Below are 26,729 nucleotides of genomic sequence, written 5' to 3'. Positions count from 1 at the left end.
ACAATAGACTATAGTAAATGCAGGAGTGACTACAGTAGATTAACGTAAATGCAGGAGTGACTACAAATTATTACAGTAAATACAGGAGTGACTACAGTAGACAACAGAAAATATAGGAGTGACAACAGTAGACTACAGTAAATACAGTAGCGACTGCAGTAGACTAAATTAAATACAGTAGTGGCTGCAGTAACTACAGTAAATACAGTAGTGACTGCAATAGACTACAGTAAGTAGAGTAGTGGGTGCAGTAGACTACAGTAAATACAGGTGTGACAACAGTAGACTATAGTAAATACAGTAATGTCTACAGTAGACTATAGTAAAATGCAGGAGTGACTACAGTGGACTGCAGTAAATACAGTAGTGACAACAGTATATACAGTAATGACAAGAGTAGACTACAGTAAAATACAGTAGTAACTACAGTAGACTACAGTAAATACAGTAGTGACTACAGTAGTGAATACAGCAGACTACAGTAAATACAGTAGTGACTACAGTAGACTACATAAAATACAGTAGTGACTACAGTAGACAGTTGTATAATACTGTAGTAAACACAATAGACTAGAGTAAACACAGTAGTTACTACAGTAGTGAGTGCAGCAGACTACAGTAAGTATAGTAGTCAATAAACACCGTAGTGACTACAATATACCACAGTAAATACAATAGTATTACATTTGGATAAAACATACGGACAAATAAAACTTATAAAACACCTTTTTGGCCTGATACCTCTTCATATTTGTGCATGGCCAATAATATAGAATTCCTCCAAATATCTGAGTGTGTGTGTCTGGGGTGCATGGCTTAACGGAGTGTATCCACCCCCACCCCCCGTCCACATCCCCAGTGTCTCCTTTGACCTGTCCCTAGAACAATCTCCCTGCAGAATCTTCTAAAGTCAACAGACTCTTCCAGTCAGTCTTCCCTAAAAATGGAAACATTGCTGCCTGTTTCATTCAGCTGGAGAGGACCAGCGACTCACTTTGACATGAACATCTACTGGCGGTCTTCCCTGGGGACAGAGGGTCGGGGGGGTCTGCTCCCTCCACCTTCTGCTCTCTGAGCTGGGTGGGGGGTTGGGGGGATTCTGTCCTGGGAGATGTGAGGTTGGCGTTCTTTGGTACAAAGATTCAATGTGACAGAGTACAGCAGAGAAGAGGAGAAGGCACAAAAAGATAAAAATCGTTTAGTTAATACTGTGATATTCAGCAAAGTGATATCCAGCACAGTGATACCCGGCACAGATATATTCAGCACAATAATATCTAATGCAGTTATATCCAGCGCACTGATATACACTCACCTAAAGGATTATTAGGAACACCATACTAATACTGTGTTTGACCCCCTTTCGCCTTCAGGACTGCCTTAATTCTACGTGGCATTGATTCAACAAGGTGCTGAAAGCATTCTTTAGAAATGTTGGCCCATATTGATAGGATAGCATCTTGCAGTTGATGGAGATTTGTGGGATGCACAACCAGGGCACGAAGCTCCCGTTCCACCACATCCCAAAGATGCTCTACTGGGTTGAGATCTGGTGACTGTGGGGGCCATTTCAGTACAGTGAACTCATTGTCATGTTCAAGAAACCAATTTGAAATGATTCGAGCTTTGTGACATGGTGCATTATCCTGCTGGAAGTAGCCATCAGAGGATGGGTACATGGTGGTCATAAAGGGATGGACATGGTCAGAAACAATGCTCAGGTAGGCCGTGGCATTTAAACGATGCCCAATTGGCACTAAGGGGCCTAAAGTGTGCCAAGAAAACATCCCCCACACCATTACACCACCAGCCTGCACAGTGGTATCAAGGCATGATGGATCCATGTTCTGATTCTGTTTACGCCAAATTCTGACTCTACCATCTGAATATCTCAACAGAAATCGAGACTCATCAGACCAGGCAACATTCTTCCAGTCTTCAACTGTCCAATTTTGGTGAGCTTGTGCAAATTGTAGCCTCTTTTTCCTATTTGTAGTGGAGATGAGTGGTACCCGGTGGGGTCTTCTTCTGTTGTAGCCCATCTGCCTCAAGGTTGTGCGTGTTGTGGCCCAACAAATGCTTTGCTGTATACCTCGGTTGTAACGAGTGGTTATTTCAGTCAAAGTTGCTCTTCTATCAGCTTGAATCAGTCGGCCCATTCTCCTCTGACCTCTAGCATCAACAAGGCATTTTCACCCACAGGACTGCCGCATACTGGATGTTTTTCCCTTTTCACACCATTCTTTGTAAACCCTGGAAATGGTTGTGCGTGAAAATCCCAGTAACTGAGCAGATTGTGAAATACTCAGACCGGCCCGCCTGGCACCAACAACCATGCCACGCTCAAAATTGCTTAAATCACCTTTCTTTCCCATTCTGACATTCAGTTTGGAGTTTAGGAGATTGTCTTGACCAGGACAACACCCCTAAATGCATTGAAGCAACTGCCATGTGATTGATTAGATAACTGCATTAATGAGAAATTGAACAGGTGTTCCTAATAATCCTTTAGGTGAGTGTACAACACAGTGATATCCAGCGCAGTGATATCTGACACAATTGTATCCAACAAAGTGATTTCCAACAGGGATATCCAGCACAATGACATCGAACACAGTGATATCCATTACGTTGATATTCAGCACAATGATATCTAACACAATAATATCCATCACAGTGATATCCAGTGCAGTGATATACAATACAACGATATCCAGCACAGTGATATCCAACACAGTGATATCCAGCACAGTGATATTCAGCACAATGATATCTAACCCAGTGATGTCCAGTGCAGTGATATACAATACAATGATATCCAGCACAGTTATATCCAGCACAATGACATCCACCACAGTCATGTCCAACACAGTGATATCCAACACAGTGATGTCCAACACAGTGATATCCAGCAAAATGATATCCAGCACGGTGATATACACACAATTGTATCCAGCACAGTGATATCCAACACAGTGAAATCCAGCTCAGGACATGAGAACTTGGACCACAACTCAGGACTACCCGGCCGAAAGACTCGTAGCTGTCCCTGCCCAAAGTTCTCCTGGTTGTGTTACAGATCAAGTGGCGGACAATACCTGACGATATCGGCTGCCTTTCCGCTGACCATTGCTCCTCCACGATTGTTCCAGTTCTTGTCCATCCAGCCATGCTTCTGACCTGAAGTATTAAAGGTTTTATAAAATACATTTGATTGATTAAGGAGGTAGAGGGAGGGCAGAAGGAGAGAGAAGGGGGGTAGAGGGAGGGTAGAGTGAGACAGACAGGGGGTAGAGGGAGGGTAGAGTGAGACAGACAGGGGGTAGAGGGAGGGTAGAGTGAGACAGACAGGGGGTAGAGGGAGGGTAGAGTGATGCATAAAAAGGGTTCCGTAAGGAGGAACTGTTTTGATCTGAACAGTTTTTGGAAGAAAGGGTTCCTTTGAAGATTACTGTACTTGGAAGGCTACAGTAATTCCCTGCAAGGCAAGTAGTTTCTACATAAGACCCTGAAATATTATTTCCCAGCATGCTATTTTGCAGAGTGATTTTCAGAGTGTGTTAATATCTGTGCTTTCATATGCATTAATTGGTTGATAAATGTCATGTATTACTAATCCAATCTGTTATTACACCTTTTCCAAGGTGGATACTCCAGCTTACATGAGCGAGATAGTCTCCTTATTTTTATTTCTCTACCGTGGCAGTGATTCGGAATGCAGGGGGTAAGTGATTAACAATGATGCCTCTCTGAAACTGGGCTGAAGGAATTACACATCTCTTTGCACTATATTGGGTAATATGACACTTTTGAATAGAATTAAATGTTTAATTCATATTAGGGCCCTACAGAGAAGGATCTTGAAAAAAACAAAGAGTTCTGCAGATACCAATCCATACCATACACCAATCAGCCATAACATTTTGACCACCTGCCTAATATTGTGTAGGTCCCCCTTTTGCTGCTAAAACAGCCCTGACTCATCATGGCATGGACTCCACTAGACCTCTAAAGTTGTGGTATCTGGCACCAAGACATTAGCAGATATCCTGTAAGCCCTGTAAGTTGCGAGGTGGGACCTCCATGGATCGGACCAGTTTGTCCAGCAAATCCAGATGCTCGATTGGATTTGGAGGCCAAGTCAACACCTTGAACTCGTTCTTGTGTTCCTCCAACCAAGGGCGTAGGAGTGATTCTGATATTGGGGGACACACACATTTGACTACAGTGTGAATGTTAATGTGTTCTCCAAAATGTATTTTTAATATGTAGTTCTATGTGTTTTTCCCTTTCTAGAATCCACTTCTAGTTCGATTCTCTTTGTCCATGACTACGTTAGATATAGACACGCTCTGGTTAAAAAAGGCACTGGTATTATTGACCAATGAAGTGCTAATAGGACCTGCGCGACCGACGATAGCCTTAACTACGTTTTTAAGAAAGACAAAATGTACAGGCATCTATTAGCTTTATTGTTGCATTTGTTTCTATTGTTGTATTACTGTATTTGTTTTTTCACTTGTATTACTTCAAATATATTGTTTGTATTTTAAACAGGTTTCTTACTGTAATGTGTTGTGTTTTTAAAAGGTGACTGCTGGTTTAAGCTAATTCAAATCCACTTAAACAAAATATCAGATCAAACCGTAAAATCAAAGTAACAAACAGTAATAGAAAGATATAGGTTACATCACAATAGAGTCTAAGCCAGCTTTAAAATATACACCTTTATCAACAACAACTTTTGTGTAGGAAAGCTAGTGACAATGGAGTCTCCCTCAACTCTGTTTGTCAGTTTTCAGAGCTGTTTGCATTCTCCTCACATCCCAAACCTAGAGCCACTGTAGAATACATAATCCCTTTTGGCTAAACCTGAGGCTTGATCTTAGTTACAGAGCTTTCCTTTGAGAAACAACGTCTCTCATCTCCAAAGTGCGAGGTTTCCCTCCACCCCAAACATCTGTCCACACAACAATACATCATGAACACTTCCAATAGGATTCATGGAGAGCTATCCGTGGTATACGTGTAGCTTATTTAAACAACATTATATTTCTATATGTTTTCCATTTGTTACATCTCATCTTCATCTGCTTATCCGGTATCAGGTCGTGGGGGCAGCAGCTCTAGCAGGGGACCCCAAACTTCCCTTTCCCGAGCCACATTTGCCAGCTCTGACTGGGGGATCCCGAGGCGTTCCCAGGCCAGTGTCGAAATATAATCTCTCCACCTAGTCCTGGGCCTACCCCGAGGTCTCCTCACAGCTGGACATGCCTGGAACACCTCCCTAGGGAGACGTCCTGGAGGCATCCTTACCAGATGCCCAAACCACCTCAACTGGTTCCTTTCTATGCAAAGGAGCAGCGACTCTACTCCAAGTTCCTCACGGATGACTGAGCATCTCTAAGGGAGAAGCCAGCCACCCTTCTGAGAAAACCCATTTCAGCCGTTTGTACTCGCTATCTAGTTCTTTCGGTCATGACCCAGCCTTCATGACCCTAGGTGAGGGTAGGAACGAAAAATTTCTGGTATATCGAGAGCTTTGCCTTCCGGCTCAGCTCTCTTTTCGTCACAACGGTGCGGTAAAGCGAATGCAATTCCGCCCCCACTGCTCCAATTCTCTGGCCAATCTCCCACTCCATTGTCCCCTCACTCGCAAACAAGACCCTGAGATACTTGAACTCCTTTACATGGGGTAACGCCTCATTCCCTACCCAGAGGAGGCATTCCATTTGTTTCCATTATTGTGAATATGAAGACACTAATGTAAGAATACCCCCCACATTCCGGTTCTTGTTGTTCACATACGTATCTGTTTTCTTAAGCTACAATGTTCCCATCTGGTACCATTTCCTTCCTCCATCCTTCACAGGCATGATGTATTCTCTTCTTTAGACGAATCAGTCGAGTACATTGTCATTATATACACAATCTGAAAAGTCAAGCCAGTAAACATCACATCAATCAAACACATTTTATAATCTGTAGAAACATGAGTGTTTCTACAGACAACCAGGCAGTATAACAACACAACACATTAAGTGGACTTGGAAAACCTGGTGGGCTTTGACAACCAGTTGGACGGTGACAACCAGATGGACTTGGACAACCAGGTGCACTGTGACAACCTGGTGGACTTTGAAAACTAGATGGCCTTGGCCAATCAGGTAGATGTGAAAAATCTGGTGGAATGTGAACAATGACAGCAGGAGTCATCACCAGGAGGCCCTGAGATGAACTATTGTAGCTTAGGCACTGGGGACTGAGGCGAGGGGGTCACGGGATATTGTGATCCAGAGAGGCCTAAATGGGATTAAAATAGATCCACCCACAGTGCCAAGCACCAGACCACCAAAAGGACATCAACAGACTGCTAACTACCCTGAGACAAGGCCGAGTAGAGGCCACATATTTCTCTCCCATCGCATGAGCCCCAGAGGGTGCAAAACAGGAAAGGAATATCTTGTCAGTGACTCGACCCACTCAAAGTATGGTAAAAAGCCTGACATGACGAATCATCTTAGGGATGGCATGGGGAACCATGAGTAAGTCAGTGACTCAACCTCACATAATAGCACTGCAGACTATAGTCTATCCCAGTGGAGGGAAGGGAGGTCAACCAGCAGAGACAGCAAGGATGGTTTGTAAATCTAATGCCTTATTGTTCACCTTTACACCCCTGAGTCAACACTCTATCATAGATCCCACTGAAGACATGAGCCTTTTAATAAAAACTTGCATGGATCAGGAGGTGAAACCGATCTTTGGTATATAAACGGTATGATAGTTCTACTGGGATAAAACATTAAGTCTGCTATTAAAAAAGATTATAATGTAAACTGGTGAAAATCATAATTGTCCCTTCCATTTCAGATCCCCCCACCAATCACTGTAGTGTGAACAGCTGTGTACTCTGGCAACTAGTTTAGGATGCACTCTGAATTTAAACAGCTTTATTGTTTAGGATTTTAGGTGTCTGTATAAGCATTTTGTGAGTACAACTGATGTCAAGAGGGGATTTATAAAACCAATGCAACTGATTAATACACTGAAACTACAGTGTACATCTTTATGGTTGAGGATGTACTCTGAAACTGTTCATGACAAGTGCGCTCAGTGATGTTAACTCTGGGGTTCAGAACCACCTCGGAGTGGATCATGCAGCTGAATGACTTAAACACAGGCCTGATAGAGCTGGTGGGTCATGAACACTATGAGGAATCCAATCCGCTCACAGCTTGTTATCACACAGACCAGGATGAGCATGATGGACAGAGACAGGATCTTAGAGCCACAAGACTTTTTTAATCCCTGTTAATTGGCCCACAAGAGTTGTACAGCCACATTAATCTGACACGACATGTCCTCCTGAGGAGCATATAGCCTACTCTCACACAACAGACACCCACATACAAGAATCATCACACACTCATTGTGCCGTGAGACACACACAAAAACTATATAAACACACTAGTTGGAATCAGACAAAAAAACACCCATTTACATTGTGGACGCACACAAATATAGTTTCACATACACAAACTTAAACATACACACAAACACGCAAAGTCATTGATATCTGAAAAGAACCTGTGAAACAGAAAATTCCCATTTTGCAGAGAGCACAAATATTTCAATGAATTACAAGTCGGTTTGTTACCTTTACAACTGGAGACCAATGTTAAACCATACATGTTCTCAATAGCTCTTTTGCAATGGTGCAAAACTCTATTGAATTAGTACTGTGTAATTGTATTGTATTTCACGCTCTACTTAGAACTTGTAATAGAGATCCTTTTCTGATGATAATGTCTGTAGTCTATAAATATATCTACCCTCCCCCTACATTCAAGTTCAGTTGACAGAGGACTTCACAGCTGAGCATCACACATCATATCACATTAGCAAAGATAGAGAGAGGTGATGGTTGGCCATCCCACAATATTTGTGTGTGTGTGTGTGTGTAAAACCTTGTGTGTGCGTGAATGCTTGTGTCTGTGCCTGCATCTGTGTCAGTGTTCATGTTCTTCTTTATACCAAAACGGACAAAAATGAGAGCAACTGCGGTCACAAAAAAAAAAACTTTAGTACCACAATTGGCCAGGAGAGAGAAGCAGAGAGTAATGTTGCGCTCCATCTGTTATTCTTTGTCTTTATGTTGATGCATTACAACATACACAGACGTACAGAACAATCATTCACACACTGCTAGTGTGTGAGAAATTAGGCCAGGTTTTGTTCTATGATAAACCACAGATGTTTGACGCAATGACAATTGGAGTACATCGATTGCTCCCCAGCTATCAGCAACATCATGATTCTACGTGGTACTGATTGCATTTATGCAGCAGCCAATAAAAATAATGTTTACTACATTAGTCCACTTAATCAGCTGATAGAGCTAATGTTTACAACACTATACCAGATAATCAGCCAATAGAGCTAATATTAAAAACAGTATACCACAAAATCAGCCAATAGAGCTCAAGTTTACTACAGTACACCACATAATCAGCCAATAGAGCTCGTGTTTACCACAGTATACCACATAATCAGCTGAAAGAGCTTATGTTTACAACAGTATAGCACATAATCAGGCAGTATAGATAATGTTTACTACAGTATACCACATAATCAGGCAGTAGAGCTCAAGTTTACTACAGTACACCACATAATCAGCCAATAGAGCTCGTGTTTACCACAGTATACCACATAATCAGCTGAAAGAGCTAATGTTTACAACAGTATAGCACATAATCAGGCAGTATAGATAATGTTTACTACAGTATACCACATAATCAGGCAGTAGAGCTATTGTTTACAACAGTATACCACATAACTAGGCAGTATAGCTAATGTTTACAACAGTACACCACATAATCAGCCAATAGAGCTCATGTTTACAGCAGTATACCACATAATCAGGCAATATACCTAATGTTTACTACAGTATACCACATAATCAGGCAGTCGAGCTATTGTTTACTACCTAATACCACATAATCAGGCAATAGACTTAAGATCTAGCGAATGCCTACTGAACACTGAATGACCGAATACTTGATGTTTAATTTTTGATTTCCACTTTCTGGATCCTTGGGATTAAACATTCTCCCATGATTTACTATATGTCGATATCCTGCTTCTCAAAGACATAATACACGTTTATTTCTTCATTGGGAGGTCAGAGGAACAGTGGCAGAGAAAGCGTAGATCAATAAATTGTTGCTGTTTACAATGTAGATACTGATATACTAAAGTTACTATATCTATTGATATAGTAATGTTACAGTCCATATTAAATTATGTAGTAGTGTTAAAATCATTGTAGTAATATGCAGTTGTCACCAAAAGGACCTTGAAGATAACCGAAACATCTCAATAATTTAGTAAGTTTTAGTTTATTCCATGAAAGCTTATCCCAGTTAGTGTGCTGTTAGTGTTGCTTTTGTGCATCAGAGGAAGTCTGCCTGCGTGTGTGGCCATTTATGTATGTGTGTGTGTGTGTGTGTGTGTGTGTGTCTGTGTCTGTGTGTGTAAGGGAGAAACATACAGAGAATACAGGAAGAGGAAGCACAGTTCTCACATCACTGACATGATTTTCTCATCCTCCTGACGTTACAAAGATCCAGTTGACTAAAGGCAAATAATGAACACAAAGGAAGATGCCAGGGAGAAAAGGGGGGATGGCAATAAGGGCAACAAAGGAAGATGCCAGGGAGAGAAGGGGGATGGCAATAAGGGCAACAAAGAGAGGAGGAAGGGAACAAATAAAGGACAGGAAGATGGAGAAAGACAGAGGAGGTGGAGGGATGGAAGCTGAATGACCACCTGACCTGCAGGTCACATTTGGAGAGACGACCGTCATCACTGGAACAGTGTGTGACTTCTCTTCAAACCAAAGCAGAATACACCCGTGTTCTTCATATTCTTTGTAAAGTCTGTTTCTACATAAAGTTTCACCTACATTTCTATTTGTAGAACCTAAAGAGTGCCAGCTTTCTAGAAGTGTGTGTTTTAATATCAGACTGAGGTATTTTACACTAATCTACATAACCCCACACAACTCTTAGGGTTTCCTAGATGGTCTCAGTATTTGTCCAACTTTGTAGTCAGACAACAGCTTGATAGTATAAGTGAAAAACTTGTGTAATGCCCATTGGCAGTTTTAGAGATTTTGAGGGCCCTAGGCAGATACTGGTTGAGGCCCGAACATCATATATGTTTTACCTTATTGTCTTTATCAAAGGCAGCTAAATTTTGAACATACCTTTTTCCTATATTTTTGATTGGAACAGCCACTTCCAAAGACACTTGCATTCTGCCCCTTTCTGTAGAGTAAATCAATTATTTTTAAAATAATTATCTGAAGGGCACATGCTGCCTTGTATGCTGCAACTATAGTGAAGCACAAAGCACTTTCTTAATCAAGATCAGTCAAGTACCTTCCTTTTCTCACTATACTGCACATTTCATTATCTGTCAGCTGGGAGGGCCACATATACCTGGGTCAGACATTATGTTATGTGTCCCTACACTGTCAGAGCTTTCTTGGGGAACTATAGGGGAGGGTATCATTTGTGATCAGTGGCACTGTCGCTTATTGCCATCACCATCATAATCAACATTTGGGGTCATTATAATCTAAATGTGTGATGTTAGAAGAACGACATGACGGAATTGAATCAATGTCTTCTTAACCTCTGTCTGGTGGCCGTTCGTGATAGTCAGGGATTTCTTATGTGACTGTCATCATATTCAGTAACCGCCGTAGCCACTAAGCTATTCACGTATGACACAAGTAGAAGCCGCAGCTGCCATGCTACTACAGTTATAGACATTTAGTATTTTCCTCCTTTCTTTTTTCTGCCCCACTAACATACAAGCGTTTCATATTTTAAAAACTTTGCTGACCTATTTTAAAAACGTAGACGCGCATAAGCAGTTTAGTGACTGATGAAGCTCTATATTAGCCAACTAATTTAAAGGTGATTAGTTATACTCAACGCATCTTTCTGAGAACAATGATAGGCGGCAGGCCTACCTCGTGTTATAGGTGCTGGTCATAAAAGTGGAATATCATCAAAAAGTTGATTTATTTCAGTAATTACATTCAAAAAGGGAAACTTGTATATTATATTAATTCATTACACACAGATTGATATATTTCAAATGTTTATTTATTTTAATTTTGATGATTATAACTGACAACTAATGAAAACCCCAAATTCAGCATCTCGAATATTACTTAAGACCAATACAAAAAAAAGATTTTTAGAATTGTTGGCCAACTGAAAAGTATGAACATGAAAAGTATGAGCATGTACAGCACTCAATACTTTGTTGGGGCTCCTTTTGCCTGAATTACTGCAGCAATGTGGTGTGGCATGGAGTCGGATCAGTCTGTGGCACTGCTCAGGTGTTATGAGAGCCCAGGTTGCTCTGATAGTGGCCTTCAGCTCTTCTGCATTGTTGGGTCTGGCATATCGTATCTTCCTCTTCACAATACCCCATAGATATTCTATAGGTTTAAGGTCAGGTGAGTTTGCTGGCCAATTAAGAACAGGGATACCATGGTCCTTAAACCAGGTACTGGTAGCTTTGGCACTGTGTGCAGGTGCCAAGTCCTATTGGAAAATGAAATCTGCATCTCCATAAATTAGGTCAGCAGCAGGAAGCATGAAGTGCTCTAAAACATCCTGGTAGATGGTTGCGTTGACCTCGGACCTCAGAAAACACAGTGGACCAACACCAGCAGATGACATGGCACCCCAAACCATCACTGACTGTGGAAACTTTACACTGGACTTCAAGCAATGTGGATTCTGTGCCTCTCCTCTCTTCCTCCAGACTCTGGGACCTTGATTTCTAAAGAAAATGCAAAATGTACTTTCATGATTGTGTAGCCTGCAGAAATAGACTGAGAGACCATTTAAAGGCCTTTGCAGGTGTTTTGAGTTAATTAGCTGATTAGAGTTTGGCACCAGGTGTCTTCAATATTGAACCTTTTCACAAAATTCTAATCTTCTGATATACTGAATTTGGGGTTTTCATTAGTTGTCAGTTATAATCATCAAAATTAAAAGAATTAAACACTTCAAATATATCAGTCTGTGTGTAATGAATGAATAGAATATATAAGTTTCACTTTTTGAATGGAACTACTGAAATAAATCAACTTATTGATGATATTCAAATTGTATGACCAGCACCTGTATGTTAGTTCAAGTGTCATTAAGTTCAAGTTTCAAGGTTTATTTGTCAAATGCACCGAACAACACAGCCGAGAAGAGTTGCACTTAAAAACTCAAGACAGGAAATGTTTTTGAAGATTAGGCAACTGTTTGTTAGATAGCTGTAACATGGGCTGCCTTCAGGACAAAACATTATATGGAATTCATCACGATATTTAAGGAGAAAAGGTGTCCTGGGAAGCACTCTGCCGAAGGATGATGATATGCATTTGATGCAACCACCTCAACTCCATACACAGGTAGACCATGTGATGCTTCTTGCTTTTGCATCTCAGATTATGGAATCCATTGGTTATCATTGACTGCTCACGACATTGACTTTAAACAAAGAGTGCAGGTGTATGATCACAGTTTATTTCTATAATTTGCGATTTAACATAATTTGCTGGTGGCCCTAATAATCATGTTTCGTTTGCGCGGGTAAAACGCATTTGTGTGCGGATGTTCACGATTGCAAACGTGCTTTCGTCAATGCCCTTTTTGAGAAATTGCCATTTATTTTTCTGTTACTGATTACAAATGGGGACAGATAACTTGTAACTGTAAAGGATTACATTTAAAAAGTAACCTACCCAACCCTGCGTAAATAGATGCCCTTCTACTGTTGTGGAAATTCTTGAACTGATGTATAATTGGTCCTATACATGTATGAATGGGTTACTAGTTAAAATTACTGAGTCCCCATGTTTGGATAAGAAAAGGAATTTAGGAGAGGGGGATCTGGTGTTTATGGTCATTATTGACTGGTATCAGAAGATTCTAGGGTTACTCGTAAATCTGTAGAGTCTATCTATTGTTTGTCCAGATGCTGTGAGTCTTCTCCTAGAGTTGAAGAGGTTACCCATGTGGGAGAGGATAGCTTGCCCCTTGTGTGAAGCCTAGGTATTGACAGAACAAAGGGAATTTGTTTTATTGGCAGGACAGCTGGGCAGCAACTTACCACACACCTTTTAACTGTAATAAATACAGACTGTTAATGTATCTACGTTAGAGACTCCTCGGATGATTATGTTTGTAAGCGTTTGACGCGTCTCTCTATTTGCAAATAAACTGTTAATTGTGCCAAGGGAATTTTGTCTCTGTACTTACTCCTTTAAGAGGGTCGATTGATGGAATTACCATCACACTACACGTCAAAGTTTTAAAGAATGTCTATTTGAGTATGTTGGCTTTTTCTTTTTTCAATACGTTATTCTTTGGGTATGCTGGCTTTTTCATGTCTTATTCTGTGAGGTTGTATGAGTCTGGTCATTCGTTTTCTGACCTCTCTCATTAACAAGGTATTTTTGCCCCCCGAACTGCCGCTCATTAGAAACCTTTTTTTTTCTGTACAGCACTATTCTCTGTCTCTCTATTTCATGAAAAGCCCAGGAGGACACCTGGTTCTGAGATGCTGGAACCACCTTGTCCGGCGCCAAACACATTGTAAAACACATTGGACCGTCTTTACACAAATATCTGTTACACAGAAGTTGATTCATGTTTTTAACCATTATTATTTAGTGTCTTTCCAGCTCTTAAGTCTGATGCTGTCAAAAATGGGATCTTGTTCGTTTAAAATGATGATAGTTGAAACAAAATACTAAAATAATATAATTAGAAATTAGGCTTTACTGGCCTTTAGCCAGTGAAGCCTCTTGACTTTCATAGCATAGTGAAAAAACAGGCCCTATTCTGTTCATTCTCCCATTGGTCTGGAGAAGTGTTGCTTAGAACTGCAGTGCTGCATTCTCATGACACTGAGATCACTCTGATACGGTCTCCATGGAAACCGTGAAGAGTTCACCACAGAGAGAACTCTGTTGCCTCATAAATCTCCCTTGGTTTCTCCAAAAAGCAGAACACGGGTAAGACGTTTGGTTTCTCCAAAGAGCAGAACACGGGTAAGACGTTTGGTTTCTCCAAGGAGCAGAACACAGGTAAGACATTTTTGTTTTATACTAAAGTGCCATGGTATCCTGGTTTCAAATGGAACTCAGTTTAAATGCTTCACACAGTGCAGAGAACCATGAGGCCATTCTTGTAAAGGATGTTGATATTTCCGTTGTTGTTTGTGTCTTTGCTGGTTTGCACATCATCTCAAATTCCCATATTATCTCTTTCAAGTCCTCTCCCCTTCTCTCTTCCTATTCCCTCTCAACAAATGGAAATGTTTGGCATAAAAGCAAGATGAACCAAAAAAAATAACAACAGTGATAACAAAAATTTAAATGGAAAAGAAGTCAATACTGAATAAACGTTACACAGGCATTTATGCACAGTCTTATAAATAAATTGCAATAATTAAAAGTAAGCATCACAAGGGAAAGTAAATAGATCGATGAGTTAGGTCATTTAAGGTCCACTGGTTGACCTCTTCTCATGGCAATGGGTCAGAAATCTTGCGGCATGTGGCATTTTGCCTTACAGGTTTGGGAGTATGTCTATGTTTGATTTGATTTCAAAGTATTAGCTGGTCTGTATTATCTAAGGGAAACGTGTCTCTAATGTTGAGAGTGGGTGGTTAAGAAGTGCAGCTCTATTTCCACATCATTTTGTGGGCAATGTGTAGATATTCTGTCTTCTCTCGAGAGCCAGTTCTGCCAGTGCCAGGCTCTTTCAATAGCAGGGGCATGTTCTCTGAGTCAGTACATAAGTAGAATTTAATTTTTTAAATCCTTCCAGTGTTTGAAGTATTTTTTTCATCATTCGGTTGTGTCTGACTGTGTTGCTGTCCTGGGGCCATGTGGGGTCTGTTTGGTTGGGTTCTCCTGTCATTATAATTTTATTTTCGTTGTCCGAGAACAGTGCTGCAAAGTTCTGCATGCCAAGTCTCAATTGGGTGTTAATCCCAGTATGGGTTCTTTGTTAGTAAGTGGCCCCCACACTTCACAACCATGAATGGCGCTGTATTCTGTGACTGAATGGGGTATTTTAAGTCACATTCTAATTGGGATGTCAAGTTTAATGATCTTGTCAGCAGGTTTCTTGCCTTGTCTCACGGGTCATACACAGCGTTGTTGAAGTTACGTGTGGTGTTGATGTTTTGGCCGGGTTTAGTGTAATTATTTGCTCTTGGGAAACAGTGTCTAGGTGGAGTTTACTGCAAAGTATTCTCCCAAGGATGCCATTCATGCAGATATCATGGTGTCATTATTGGGGTCAGATTTGTCTCTACGCTGTTGTGACTTGTGGTGATCAGACCTTCCCTCTCTCTATTCATCTTAAGGATTAATTGCCCATAAAGTAACATATCTGTCTTTTGTCAAAGCCTGCAGTAAATGTCACTGGCTGCTTTCATTTGCTAGGCTGGTGACACCCGGTCTACAGTAATGGTGCACTGCTATTATCAAATGAAAGTTTATGGACTTGCCATTTTTGACTTTTCCTCTGAATCCCTCTCTTTTTCTCTAACACTCCCTCTATTTATCTTAAGAAATAATTGGCCCTTATAGCACAGACAGGTCCTTTGTCAAGCCCATTGTAAATGTCAATGTTTTCTTACTTTCTGCAGGGTGGTAATGCCATGTTTGGCCTTTCCACTGAATGTTATTGTTACTCGTGAACTAACTCACATGGAGGTTATTATGCAACAATGGAAATGGAATGGCACCATTTTTGAGCGAACCAGACCCTTCATGTTACATAACGAGAAGTGTGAAGTCACTGAGCAATGTTCTGCTTTGTGATTCTCTGGGTTGTGCGTGCATTAAATGTGTGTTTTTCATGTGTGAAATTACATATAGGGCTTACTAAGGACCTTGTCCATATGTTATTTTGCAGACTACAAGTCCAAAAATGAATCAGTGGCTAGCTTGTGGGACACAAAGACAGGGAGAGATATGTTCCGTGCAACCGTGTCACTTGAGCGAATTCATAAATTCTCCAGAGTAGTTCCCTTTGATAACTGACACACGACCAGCACCTCATGTGAGAGACAGCACGTGGTGTGAGAGCCTTCCCAGAAACCTAGCCTCTGCGATAATTGTCATGGCTTATTGTGCAGGGATGACCAGCCCTGCTCCATCTGTTTCCCTATCTTTTGATTTGTGTGTAACATGTTCTGACCCGAAACACTGATGTTGTCACTATGATCATAAGATCTAGACATATTATTAAGCAGAATGTTGTCTAGAACATGTATTGGTAAATGTTTTCCATCATAGCAAATATAGATACATTTTAGTTTTTGGGATAACAAATGAGTGTTCATCATTAGGTAAATGTAGTCTAAATGGACTATGTAATAAAATAAAACTAGTAAATGTTATAATTTATGAGTAATTCATTGGTTATGGATGTCAAACACATTTGTTGGGAGCTAAAATATCCATAGTGAGTACTGGGTAGTGATTTAACCCCCCGGGCCAATTTGACCCCCTAACATAATGAGTGGAACCAAAATGTTAACAGAACACAAGGGTTAAGACCTATAACCCCAATTCTGACTAGTCCTCCCATGTCAAGACTAATAAACCAACCATACCTCTCAGGAATTATGGTAATATGGAACTATTTTGTAAACCAATATAGTGTTCAGTATTTACGTTTGCTTGGTCCTTAACATAATCGATTGAAATTACATTTAACATTTATACAAATAACATTTACGGTTAACGGTTAAGCTTAACTTAGGGTTAAGGTTAGGCATGACAGTCCTGAGGTTAGGGTTAGGATGAAGAATAAAAGTAAGGTTTCAAAGATAGAAACACGCCTGTTTGAACAAAACAATTCCAAAACAAAAGGATGTCTTGCAATCGAACTCACAACCATCAGACTGAAAGTTAGTTGCAGAAACGCCCGCCCGCCCACCAACCCCAACAGCAATGCCCTAACAGCCAATCTAACTACAAACACAAACAGTTAGGTCCAGAAATAATTGGACACTGACACAAGTTTTGTTATTTTGTCAGATTACCAAAATATATTCAAATTACTGTTAAAGTGCTGTCTCTCAGCTTTAATTTGAAGATATTGATGCAAGTGTGCTCTACTTCAGGTTCATTAATGAGTTCTTCCAGAAAGGTAATTAAACAAAATAAACTATAAACTATAAATAAACTATTCAGGAAACCAATATAATCTACTCAAGATAATTTATTACAAGCTTGTAGGTGATGCAACTGTTGTTACACACAAAGTGTTCAGCAACGTATGTACAACCTCAGAGCAAGACAAAAGTGCATGACAACCAGATACAGTTTAGGAATCCTTTTGTAATGAAACATGAACCAACTCCAAGTTACCTCCCCCTGACTTCTCCACTGACCATGGGTGTGTCTAGTCTTGGTTTAGGGCCTATCTGACCAGTCTAATTCAGCTCCTCCATACCTGCCCAACCTCCACCCTGTGTGTCTGATCACATGCCACCACTGAACTGTCAATACTGCCCAGATGCCTCTGTTGAGTCACCATACAGGTTCCAAGGTCATGCCTTAATCACCATATTATAAACCACGAGTAGATCACTCTGTCTTACAGTACATTGTCAGGAATTGGAATGTGTCCCTAGTTGATAAGAGTGGCAACTCAATACTAGTCTTGTGAGTCTCAGATTACTCAATCCAACTACAACTATACTGACTGATGAATCATCAAGATGTATCCTCTCACAGAATTTTATATAGCTGGTTTGTTCATGCCTAGATAAGCATATTCTAAGACACATAGTTAATCCATTTCACTAGTATAATATGAATCACAAATGGGAGATTGCATTTGATATGAAAAATAACAAAAACTGTGTAACACTTTCCGATAAGAGTACATGAACTACCATTAACAAATTCCATAGTTATTCAATAGTGAGGTATCCTTTATTAACGCTTTATTCCGGCTCAATGGTTACTCAGTGGGCCAAAAAAGGATTGGTTTGGTCTTAGAATACTAGTGATAGCACATAATCCTCCCTTCAAGAATGACAGGATTAACTAAGTGTAGGCTATAAAGACAAGTTCTAAAACAACCACTCTGGACACATGGACATCATGAAGGAAGAGATGAGTAATGTCTTTTCAGTAGAAGTGTAAACAGGCAAGTCTTATGCAAAAAAATAAACAGTCACATTAATCGGTCAATCAAATTAAATTTTGTCATTTCACAAAGTTCTTATACAGCAGTAATGATGTATTTATGGTAAAAGTATTAGACAATTGCAAATTAGCTTAACGTATTAACACGAATATAACATGGCTGAGCAAGCTAACAAAGTGCTAACTGAAACTAACAAACACTTGACTGGAGCTAGCATACAGCTAACTGGAACCAGCTATCAGGAACTAGCTAACCGCTAACCATTACAGTGCAACAATTGCACTAAACAATACAATTACAAAATTCGATTATATTAATCCTTGGGATATTGTCAGGAGTGTTGTTTTCGAAAATAAAATGTTCATACATTACTGAAACAAATGCGCTTTTTTCAAAGGAATGCATTACCATCTTGGTATTTTACATTCAACATCGGTTTTCTGTCTAGTTCATAGTAATAAAATTACTATGCTTTTCCAACTTTCTACATACACTTTAACAGGCAAGTATCGAAATGTCCAGTGTACTTTTGTACATTACCGACCTGGAAAACAGGATAAATTATAAGAAAACATGGCTTTTCCTTCAAGAGTTACCAGAATGTGCAGGTGTTTGTTTAGATCCAATTCTGTCCCAACGCAACGCGAACACATCTCTCTGCCCCCTACTGGCCAACCATAGTAAGTGTTTTTGAATATATGTAATGTATCCCCATTTCAAACAATACATAACCTTAAATGCGACCATATGTTTTGTGCGCCACACCTATTTGAAGACGCCAGCATACCTTAGTAATAATGGTTGCCGCACTGTAATCATATTAACAAGTTGGATTATCTTATGAATAATGTATAGTACTCAGCAGTGGCGTCGTTAGCCCTGGGCGTCCGGGGCTATAGCCCTGGATCTTTTATGAATAGCTCAGGATCTCATGGACCAAGAATTATAATTTAAAAAAACAGCCCTTCATCTATAATTCTGATTGCGCATTATGACAATTTAGACATGTAGGCTGCTAGCGTGTACATCTACATTTTCCCCATGTACATTCAAAACCCTGTACTTTCTGTCCCGGCTGGGGCAGGAGGGTTTGGCTAAGCCCCGAATGTATTGTGATCCTAGCGACGCCTCTGGTACTTAGCCTATTCATGCAAACAACTAGCTACATCAATGAATGTCTTTCATTGAACAATTACAGTACAAACTGTGTTCCCGCAAAAAAACGACATGAGTTTATGTCTTGTGTCAACATGAACAAATGACACTGTTAGTTAATGCATTTCTAAATCATTAATAATTTAAGTGTTATCATTATTAACTGTTTGTTCATGTCATTGTTCATCATTCTTTCCTGTTTACTACTGTATTTGTTAATGCTAGTTCATGTACCCTTATGGGAAAGTGTTACCAAAGACATTCATGTTCTCCCACAGTATTCACATCCAAATTGGAGGAAGGGTTTAGGAATTATAGCTCTTAAATATGTAACCACCTTTTTTTCAGGTTAAAGGCCTGCACATGATTCCAGGTGTGGCATTCACATTTGGAAGCTGTTGCTGTGAACCCACAACATACGGTCAAAGGAGCTCTCAAAGCAAGTGAAATAAGCCGTCCCTAGCCTGCAAAAAAATATATAATCCATCTGAGAAATTACAGGAAAATTAGGAGTGGCCAAATCAACAGTTTGTTACATTCTGAGAAAAAAGTAATGCACTGGTGAGCTCTGCAACACAAAAAGGCCTGGAAGTCCATGGAAGACAACAGTGATGGATGATCATAGGATCCTTTCCATGGTAAAGAAAAATCCCTTCACCACATCCAGCCAAGTGAAGAAAACTCTCCAGGAGGTAGGCATATCATTATCCAAGTCTACCATAAAGAGAAGACTTCACGAGAGCAAATAAAGTGGGTTCACCACTTCAAGGTGCAAGCCTCAGGAATAGAAAGGCCAAATTTTACCAAAAAACATCTAAAAAAGCCAGCCCAGTTCTGGAACAGCATTCTTTGGAAAGTTTAAACTAAGATCAACCTTTACCAATGTTGGGAATGAAAAAGTATGGAGAAGGCTTGGAACGCCTCATGATCAGAAGCATACCACATCATCTGTGAAACATGGTGGAGGCAGCGTGATGGCATGGCTTCCAATGGCACTGTGTAACTAGTGTTTACTGATGATGTGACAGAAGACAGAAGTAACCTGATGAATTCTGAAGTTTAAAGGGGTATATTGTCTTCTCAGATTCAGCCAAATTCAGTGAAGTTGATTGGACGGCGCTTCATTATACAGATGGATAATGACCCAAAACATGCTTCGAAAGCAACCCAGGAGTTTTTAAGGCAAAGAAGTGGAATATACTGCAATGACCGAGTCAATCACCTGATCTCAACACGATCGAGCATGCATTTCACTTGCTGAAGACAAAACTTAAGGCAGAAAGACCCACAAACAAACAACAACTGAAGACAGCTGCAGTAAAGGCCTGGCAAAGCATCACAAAGGTGGAGACCCAGCGTTTGGTGATGTCCATCTGTTCCAGACATCCAGGAGCCATTAACTGCAAAGTATTCTTGACAAAGTATTAAAAATGAAAATGTATTTATGATTATGTGAATTTGTCCAATTACATTTGAGCCCCCAAAATAAGGGGATTGTGTTTCATAATGGCTGCAATTCCTAACCGTTTCATACGATATATTTTGTTCAACCACTTTAATTAAAGCTGAAAGTCTGCACTTCAATTGCATCTCAATAGTTTTATTACAAATCCATTGTGGTGGCGTACAGAGCCAAAATTATGAAAATTGTGTCACTGTCCAAATATTTCCGGACCTAACTTCAACTGCCCCTGGTGGCCTGTTTCCGATAAGTGGGTAAATGGCATTTGTTATATGTTGACCCTGAATGTAATTGTGAGTCATTAAGGATCAATAGCACTGGGATATGTTGATATTGAACGTAATAGCACCGCTGATATATTCATACTGAACTCAATTGCGTTTTCCAAAATAGTTTTGGAATCACGTTTGTGATTACTGCTATGCTGCGTTGCAATATACTGCATTGACTGACTGGCTGCTGATGGACGTTGATGTTCACTGAGTACCGGCCACATCAGTCCTCTCTGGGATGTATGAACACCAGAATTAGCCCTTAATGGAGGTCAGATCTCACTCCTGATGTTCTGCACATATTCAAGTCCAGTTTCTCTACAGTGCAGTCAGTCTTGCATTATCTTCTGGGCTACAGCCAGTTCCTGACGTTGTGAGAACGGTACAAGATGTTTCCCATCTGCTGGCCGGGCTGACTCCCTCCCTGTCTGTTCTGGACGTTGTCCGGTCTCTCACACGTATCGTGCCTCTGTTGTCTGATTGGAGTTCTGATAACACCGTAATCACATCCACCACCAGCTATCAACGCCCCACTAGGCTGGCGTAATCCACCCTGAATCAGGGTTAATGGACCAATCAGCAATGCGCAGGTAACGTGAACAGGTCTTCTGGAAAGTTTGTTGCAGCAGAAAAAAATCAATGTGAGAAGAATTTGCCATTGTTGTTTTTAACACAAGCTATGTCCCCCCTGGGTTGGGGCAGGCCAGAGGAAGGGCTACTACGGAGAAGAGTCAATCACTGGTTGTAAAAATAAAAGGGGACTGTCTCTTTTAGAACATGATCCCATTAGGTCATGGAGAGTTTGGGTAGTGACCACCAATGTACTAAAGACACTAAGGATTACTCAATGTGGTCTATAAAACAGTGCTAAGGACTATTAAATATGTTTAATGAAACAGTGCTAAGGACTATTAAATATGTTTAATGAAACAGTGCTAAGGATTATTAAATGTTTAATTAAACAGTGCTAAGGATTATTAAATATGTTTAATGAAACAGTGTTAAGGATTATTAAATATGTTTAATGAAACAGTGGTAAGAATGACTTGACATGGTTTCTAAACAATGCTAAGAATGATTCAGCATGGTTTATTAAAACAGCATCCTTTTGGTTAGCCTTTTGTTAACATTAAATGTTGGATTGAAATCAAATGCATATTTCCAGCAGACCTCTAGGTCAGCTTCAACCTCTTCCGCTAACTCCTATATGTAAGCTTGGTACTACAAAATGCCTGCAGACAGACTTCAGCCAAGCTTCGAGTTAGAGTTGACATAAGGAATGTTCCGGTGACCTTCCAGAATAAACAACACCCGTGCATCAGCAGCATTCATTAACATTTCTCCTTCAAATGACGTGGACTTACCATCCTGAAAGAAAACTAATAATTCAAGGATGAGTTTGCGTTGGTCTTTCGTTGGTCTTGTTGGTTTTTTCCCATGTTGAAATATTATCCCCATGGAGCCTATCATAGCATAGCATAATGGGAACTGTTCTTTTCCCCCACCAGGGCACCTTCTGTGAAATAGTGAAAAACAGAGATTAACCATTCTGAAGTGTTTGTGAATCCGATGGACTCCGACAGCTGATTGGTCAAGGTCATTAAAACCCTTCGACAGATTGCTACAAAGAGAGTTTAGGGACCTTGATTCAATGTAATACGTATCGCTGCCTGTAGCGTAGAGACGCGGCTGGTCAGAGCGGCTGGCGGAGGAACACCATGATCTCCACGGCTCTCTGTTGGATGTTTTTAGCGTCCTTCATTGGGCTGACCATCGGCGGCAACATGCTGGTGTGTTTGGCTGTGGGGCTCAGCCGCCGCCTGCGCAGCATCACCAACTGCTTCGTTGTGTCGCTGGCCGTGACGGACCTGTTGCTGGGCCTTCTGGTGCTGCCCGTCTCTGCCACCCTGGAGTTGAGAAGCAGACACTGGCCACTAGGGGGCGCTCTGTGTAACCTCTACATGTCTCTGGACGTGATGCTCTGCACTGCGTCCATCCTGACCCTGCTGGCCATCAGCGTGGACCGCTACCTGGCCATCTCGGCCCCACTCCGTTACCCCCGCAGGGTCACGCCGCCCCGCGTAGCCCTGGCCGTCACCACCATCTGGGGCACGTCCTTGGTCATGGCCTTCGTCCCCATCCACCTGGGCTGGAACACGGCCAACTTCAGGGTCCAGAACCTGGACTGGGGCGTTCAGGATGACGCGGGGGAGGGACACACCTGCCGCTTCGAGTGGCTCAACGACTACGTGCTTCTGAACTCCTTTTGCACCTTCTACCTCCCACTGCTGGTTATGTGCCTGGTGTACCACCGCATCATTCGGATAGCCCGTGAACAGGTTGGGGGTTTTTTATTCGCCGTTTGTTATCAAGTAGTACCATTACCATTGCCTGTAGTGATAAAGGGATTGTGTCTGAGGCAGGCAGCAGTAGTACTGGTAATGGCTGTTAGGTTCCTTTATTAATGTTACCCAGTTTTTTTGACCTGTCTATAATTCTTTCAGGCGCGGCGTATCCAAGCCGCCACTCCCTCATTTGCCCGTACGGCTTCGGCGGCAGCCACAGTCCAGGAACACAAGGCCACAGTGACTCTAGCAGCCGTTCTGGGGGCCTTTGTTATCTGCTGGTTTCCCTATTTCACCTTCTTCACCTACATGGGCATGGTGGCAGAGACGAACCCTCCTGCTACTGCCTACTCCGTGGTGCTGTGGCTGGGATACTTTAACTCCGCGGTCAACCCCATCCTGTACCCGGCCCTGAACAGGGACTTCCGCAAGGCCTATGGGGAGCTGCTGTGCTGCAGGGGGCTGTGGTGGAGACACGTGTCCACAGCCGTCCATGAGTGTCTGGAGATACAAGGGACCCACTCGAACAGACACTGGGGTACTGATCTGAGAAATGGCCACAAAGATACCTTCCCCAAGGACAATCAGCTGGAGAGGAAGATCTTCACCCTGCAGGAGAGCAATGACAGCTCCGTCCCGGAAAAGATCTAGTGAAATGCATTATATATAACACCGGACTTTACACCCTTAGAAATAAGGTTCCAAAGGGGTTCTTTGCAGAGTATATTGTTCTATCAAGAACCAATTTGACCTAAAAAAAAAACTCTTGGTCTAAGTAAAAGCCATATCTCAGACTGGCCAATAAAAAGAAAAGATTAAGATGGGCAGCAGAATACAGACACTGGACAGAGGAAGACCTCTGCCTTAAAGGGCAGCAGCCCGGAGACGCCTCTTCAATGTTGACTGGTTGAGACTGGTGTTTAGCGGGTACTATTTAATGAAGCTGCCAGTTGACAACATATAAGGCGTCTGTTTCTCAAGCTAAGCACTCTAATGTATTTGTCCGTTTGTTCAGTTGTGCACAAGGACTTCCCACTTCTCTTTTCTATTCTGGTTAGAGACAGTTTGCGCTGTTCTGTAAAGGGAGTGGTACACAGCATTGTAATGTAACTGCTTTTCATATGAGAAACTGCTTGGTGGTAATTTCTTATATGAAATAGCCTTCAGTTTTCAGAACAAGGACAGACGGATGAGATTCAGAAGAAAGTTATTTGTTTTTGGCTATTTTGAGCCTGTAATCAAACTCACAAATGCTGATACTGAAGATACTGAACCTGTCACAAGCCCAGTTTTACTGCTTTTTTTAATCAGCCCATCAGTTCTCTGTGGTGCAAACATAACCTGTGTGAAGCTGGCCCCCCACCCAACGCAAAATAGGCTTAATCGTTTGTGCTCCGTTTGTGCTGTTAAGGGGTTGTAATAATCAATTAGCCTTGGATTAGAAAACACAAAGTGCATTTGGAACACAGGAGTGTTAGTTGCTGATTATGGGCCTCTGTACACCTATGTAGATATTCGATAAATAATTAGCAGTTTCCAGCTACAATAGTAATTTACCACAGTAACAATGTCCAGACTTTATTTCAGAACAATTCAATGTTATTTAAATGGACAAAAAATGTATAGGCTAATAAGGCTACCTTACTGTATGTATACAGGAGCCTAGTAAAAACCCTCAGAAGATCAAAGGATTTCAGTTGTTATGATAGTTTGCTTCAGATAAAATGGTTATTGGAGGAGCCTTTCATATAGAATTCTGCAATATGTCCTACCTAGCTTCCATAACGCTCCTTTTATAGGGTTAAACCAAAAAACTTTTTTTTTTGGAGTAACTGACTGGATGGGAAATAGATAACATACAGGAAACTAAAGGAAGAGGTTAAACAGCCCACGATAATATTATCGCATGCAACAAACAAGATAAGTTGTCTTTCCATTCTTGTGTATGCAGACGTTAAACGGAGACACCCACAGTTGCGTGTTACCTTGTGTATTTTATCGGATGTGTCCCATTGGTCAGCCTTGTGGTAGAAAACCGAACTGTTAATGAAATACCATCCACCAAATGTATGACATACTGGACCAATTAGAAAGCGAATGGAATGTAAGGTTGGAGACTGGAGGCAATATAGTTAAACCAGTTAAATAATATAAAAGCAACACTGAGGAATTTGGACTTGTCCAAAATGGTAAATCCTGCATTGCTGGAGAATGGTACAAGCTGCAAGGAGCGTGTTTTCAATGAGCGTGCAGGTTGTTTTGCTGAGAGCGGCACTTGGCCTTTTAGTAGGTTTTGTTTTCCATTTATTATGCTATGTATATCTGTTATATTTATTGTCAAGAAATGAAGTGAAAATAAAGCTCGACTTGCCATCAGTTGGTGTCTGGTATTCCTTCAGACACACCAACTGACACTCCTGTTATACTTCTATCCCTTTTGTGGGTCATCATTTAACCGGCTCCCAAGGAATATATTTCAGCCTAAATTCTTTTTTCTTCTTTGTCTTTTGAGTTGTCCATGTTGACTGAACAGAAACTGGTGAAATTTCTTGCAGCATTAAAGGGAAGATTCTTTATGTAAATGAGACTTCACTTCATGTTCAAGTATCAGATTTATCATGGCAAAATACTTAGTTTTACGTAAATCAAGCGTACAAGCAATTGATAAACACCAACTTTTTGTACTTGGGAACATTCTAAATGTTCTTTATACAAGTGGATTTAAAGCTTTTCTACACAACATTGACTAATGAGGGCCCAGGCTAATCATTTCCCAAGTTAACTGATGGAGTATTGGATAGTCACAGATGTCTAGAGGATATGGCACCTCTCTCTACTACAAACACACAGGGGCTCAGTGACTGCCTCACTGGGCGTGTGTTAATCTGTGTTCATCCATGATAGGTGCGTACTGTCTAGTCACAGCAAAGCTGCATGACTTCCACATGGTTGGCAAAGGGGAGAGGACCTCTTAAATGGTCATCCGTGGGTCATGTCTCCATAAGGGATCATTTATATAACATCTCACTTTCGCAACAGCCAGGCTACAGAGGCATATGTTCCTGGCAGCAGCTCTTTCCAATCCTTTTGGTCTGTGACATCTTCCTATTACCACAGTCAACAGGCACCTCTCCACCCAGTAGAAAACACTTTCTATTACCACAGTCGACAGGCACCTCTCCACCCAGTAGAAACCACTTACTATTACCAGTCGACAGGCACCTCTCCA

General features: G+C 41.1%; 1 protein-coding gene across 2 annotated transcripts; it reads left to right on the top strand.

The window, feature by feature from the left end:
* The first annotated feature begins 14,031 nt into the window (after nucleotides 1–14,031).
* On the top strand, nucleotides 14,032–26,066 carry hrh2b (histamine receptor H2b). 2 transcript variants are annotated; one of them, XM_010894660.4, is made up of 3 exons: nucleotides 14,034–14,173; nucleotides 22,664–23,494; nucleotides 23,660–26,066. In XM_010894660.4, the coding sequence occupies exons 2-3, from the start codon at nucleotides 22,874–22,876 to the stop codon at nucleotides 24,149–24,151; spliced, it is 1,113 nt and encodes a 370-aa protein (XP_010892962.1). In that variant the 5' UTR covers nucleotides 14,034–14,173; nucleotides 22,664–22,873; the 3' UTR covers nucleotides 24,152–26,066. The 2 variants fall into 2 exon arrangements, 1 of the variants encoding a protein (XP_010892962.1); XR_002197032.1 differs by lacking the exons at nucleotides 22,664–23,494; nucleotides 23,660–26,066 and adding an exon at nucleotides 19,770–19,896 and having other exon boundaries at nucleotides 14,032–14,173.
* The last annotated feature ends 663 nt before the right edge of the window (nucleotides 26,067–26,729 follow it).

This window comes from Esox lucius, chromosome 7 (genome assembly GCF_011004845.1).
Source record: "Esox lucius isolate fEsoLuc1 chromosome 7, fEsoLuc1.pri, whole genome shotgun sequence".
NCBI lineage: Eukaryota > Metazoa > Chordata > Actinopteri > Esociformes > Esocidae > Esox > Esox lucius.
This window is presented reverse-complemented; position numbering and strand designations above follow the sequence as displayed.

Excerpts from the sequence above, each read along its gene's own strand:
- hrh2b (XM_010894660.4), top strand. The coding sequence starts at position 22,874 with ATGATCTCCACGGCTCTCTGTTGGATGTTTTTAGCGTCCTTCATTGGG. Across the intron at positions 23,495-23,659 it reads TTCGGATAGCCCGTGAACAG|GCGCGGCGTATCCAAGCCGC; the intron begins GTTGGGGGTTTT and ends TAATTCTTTCAG.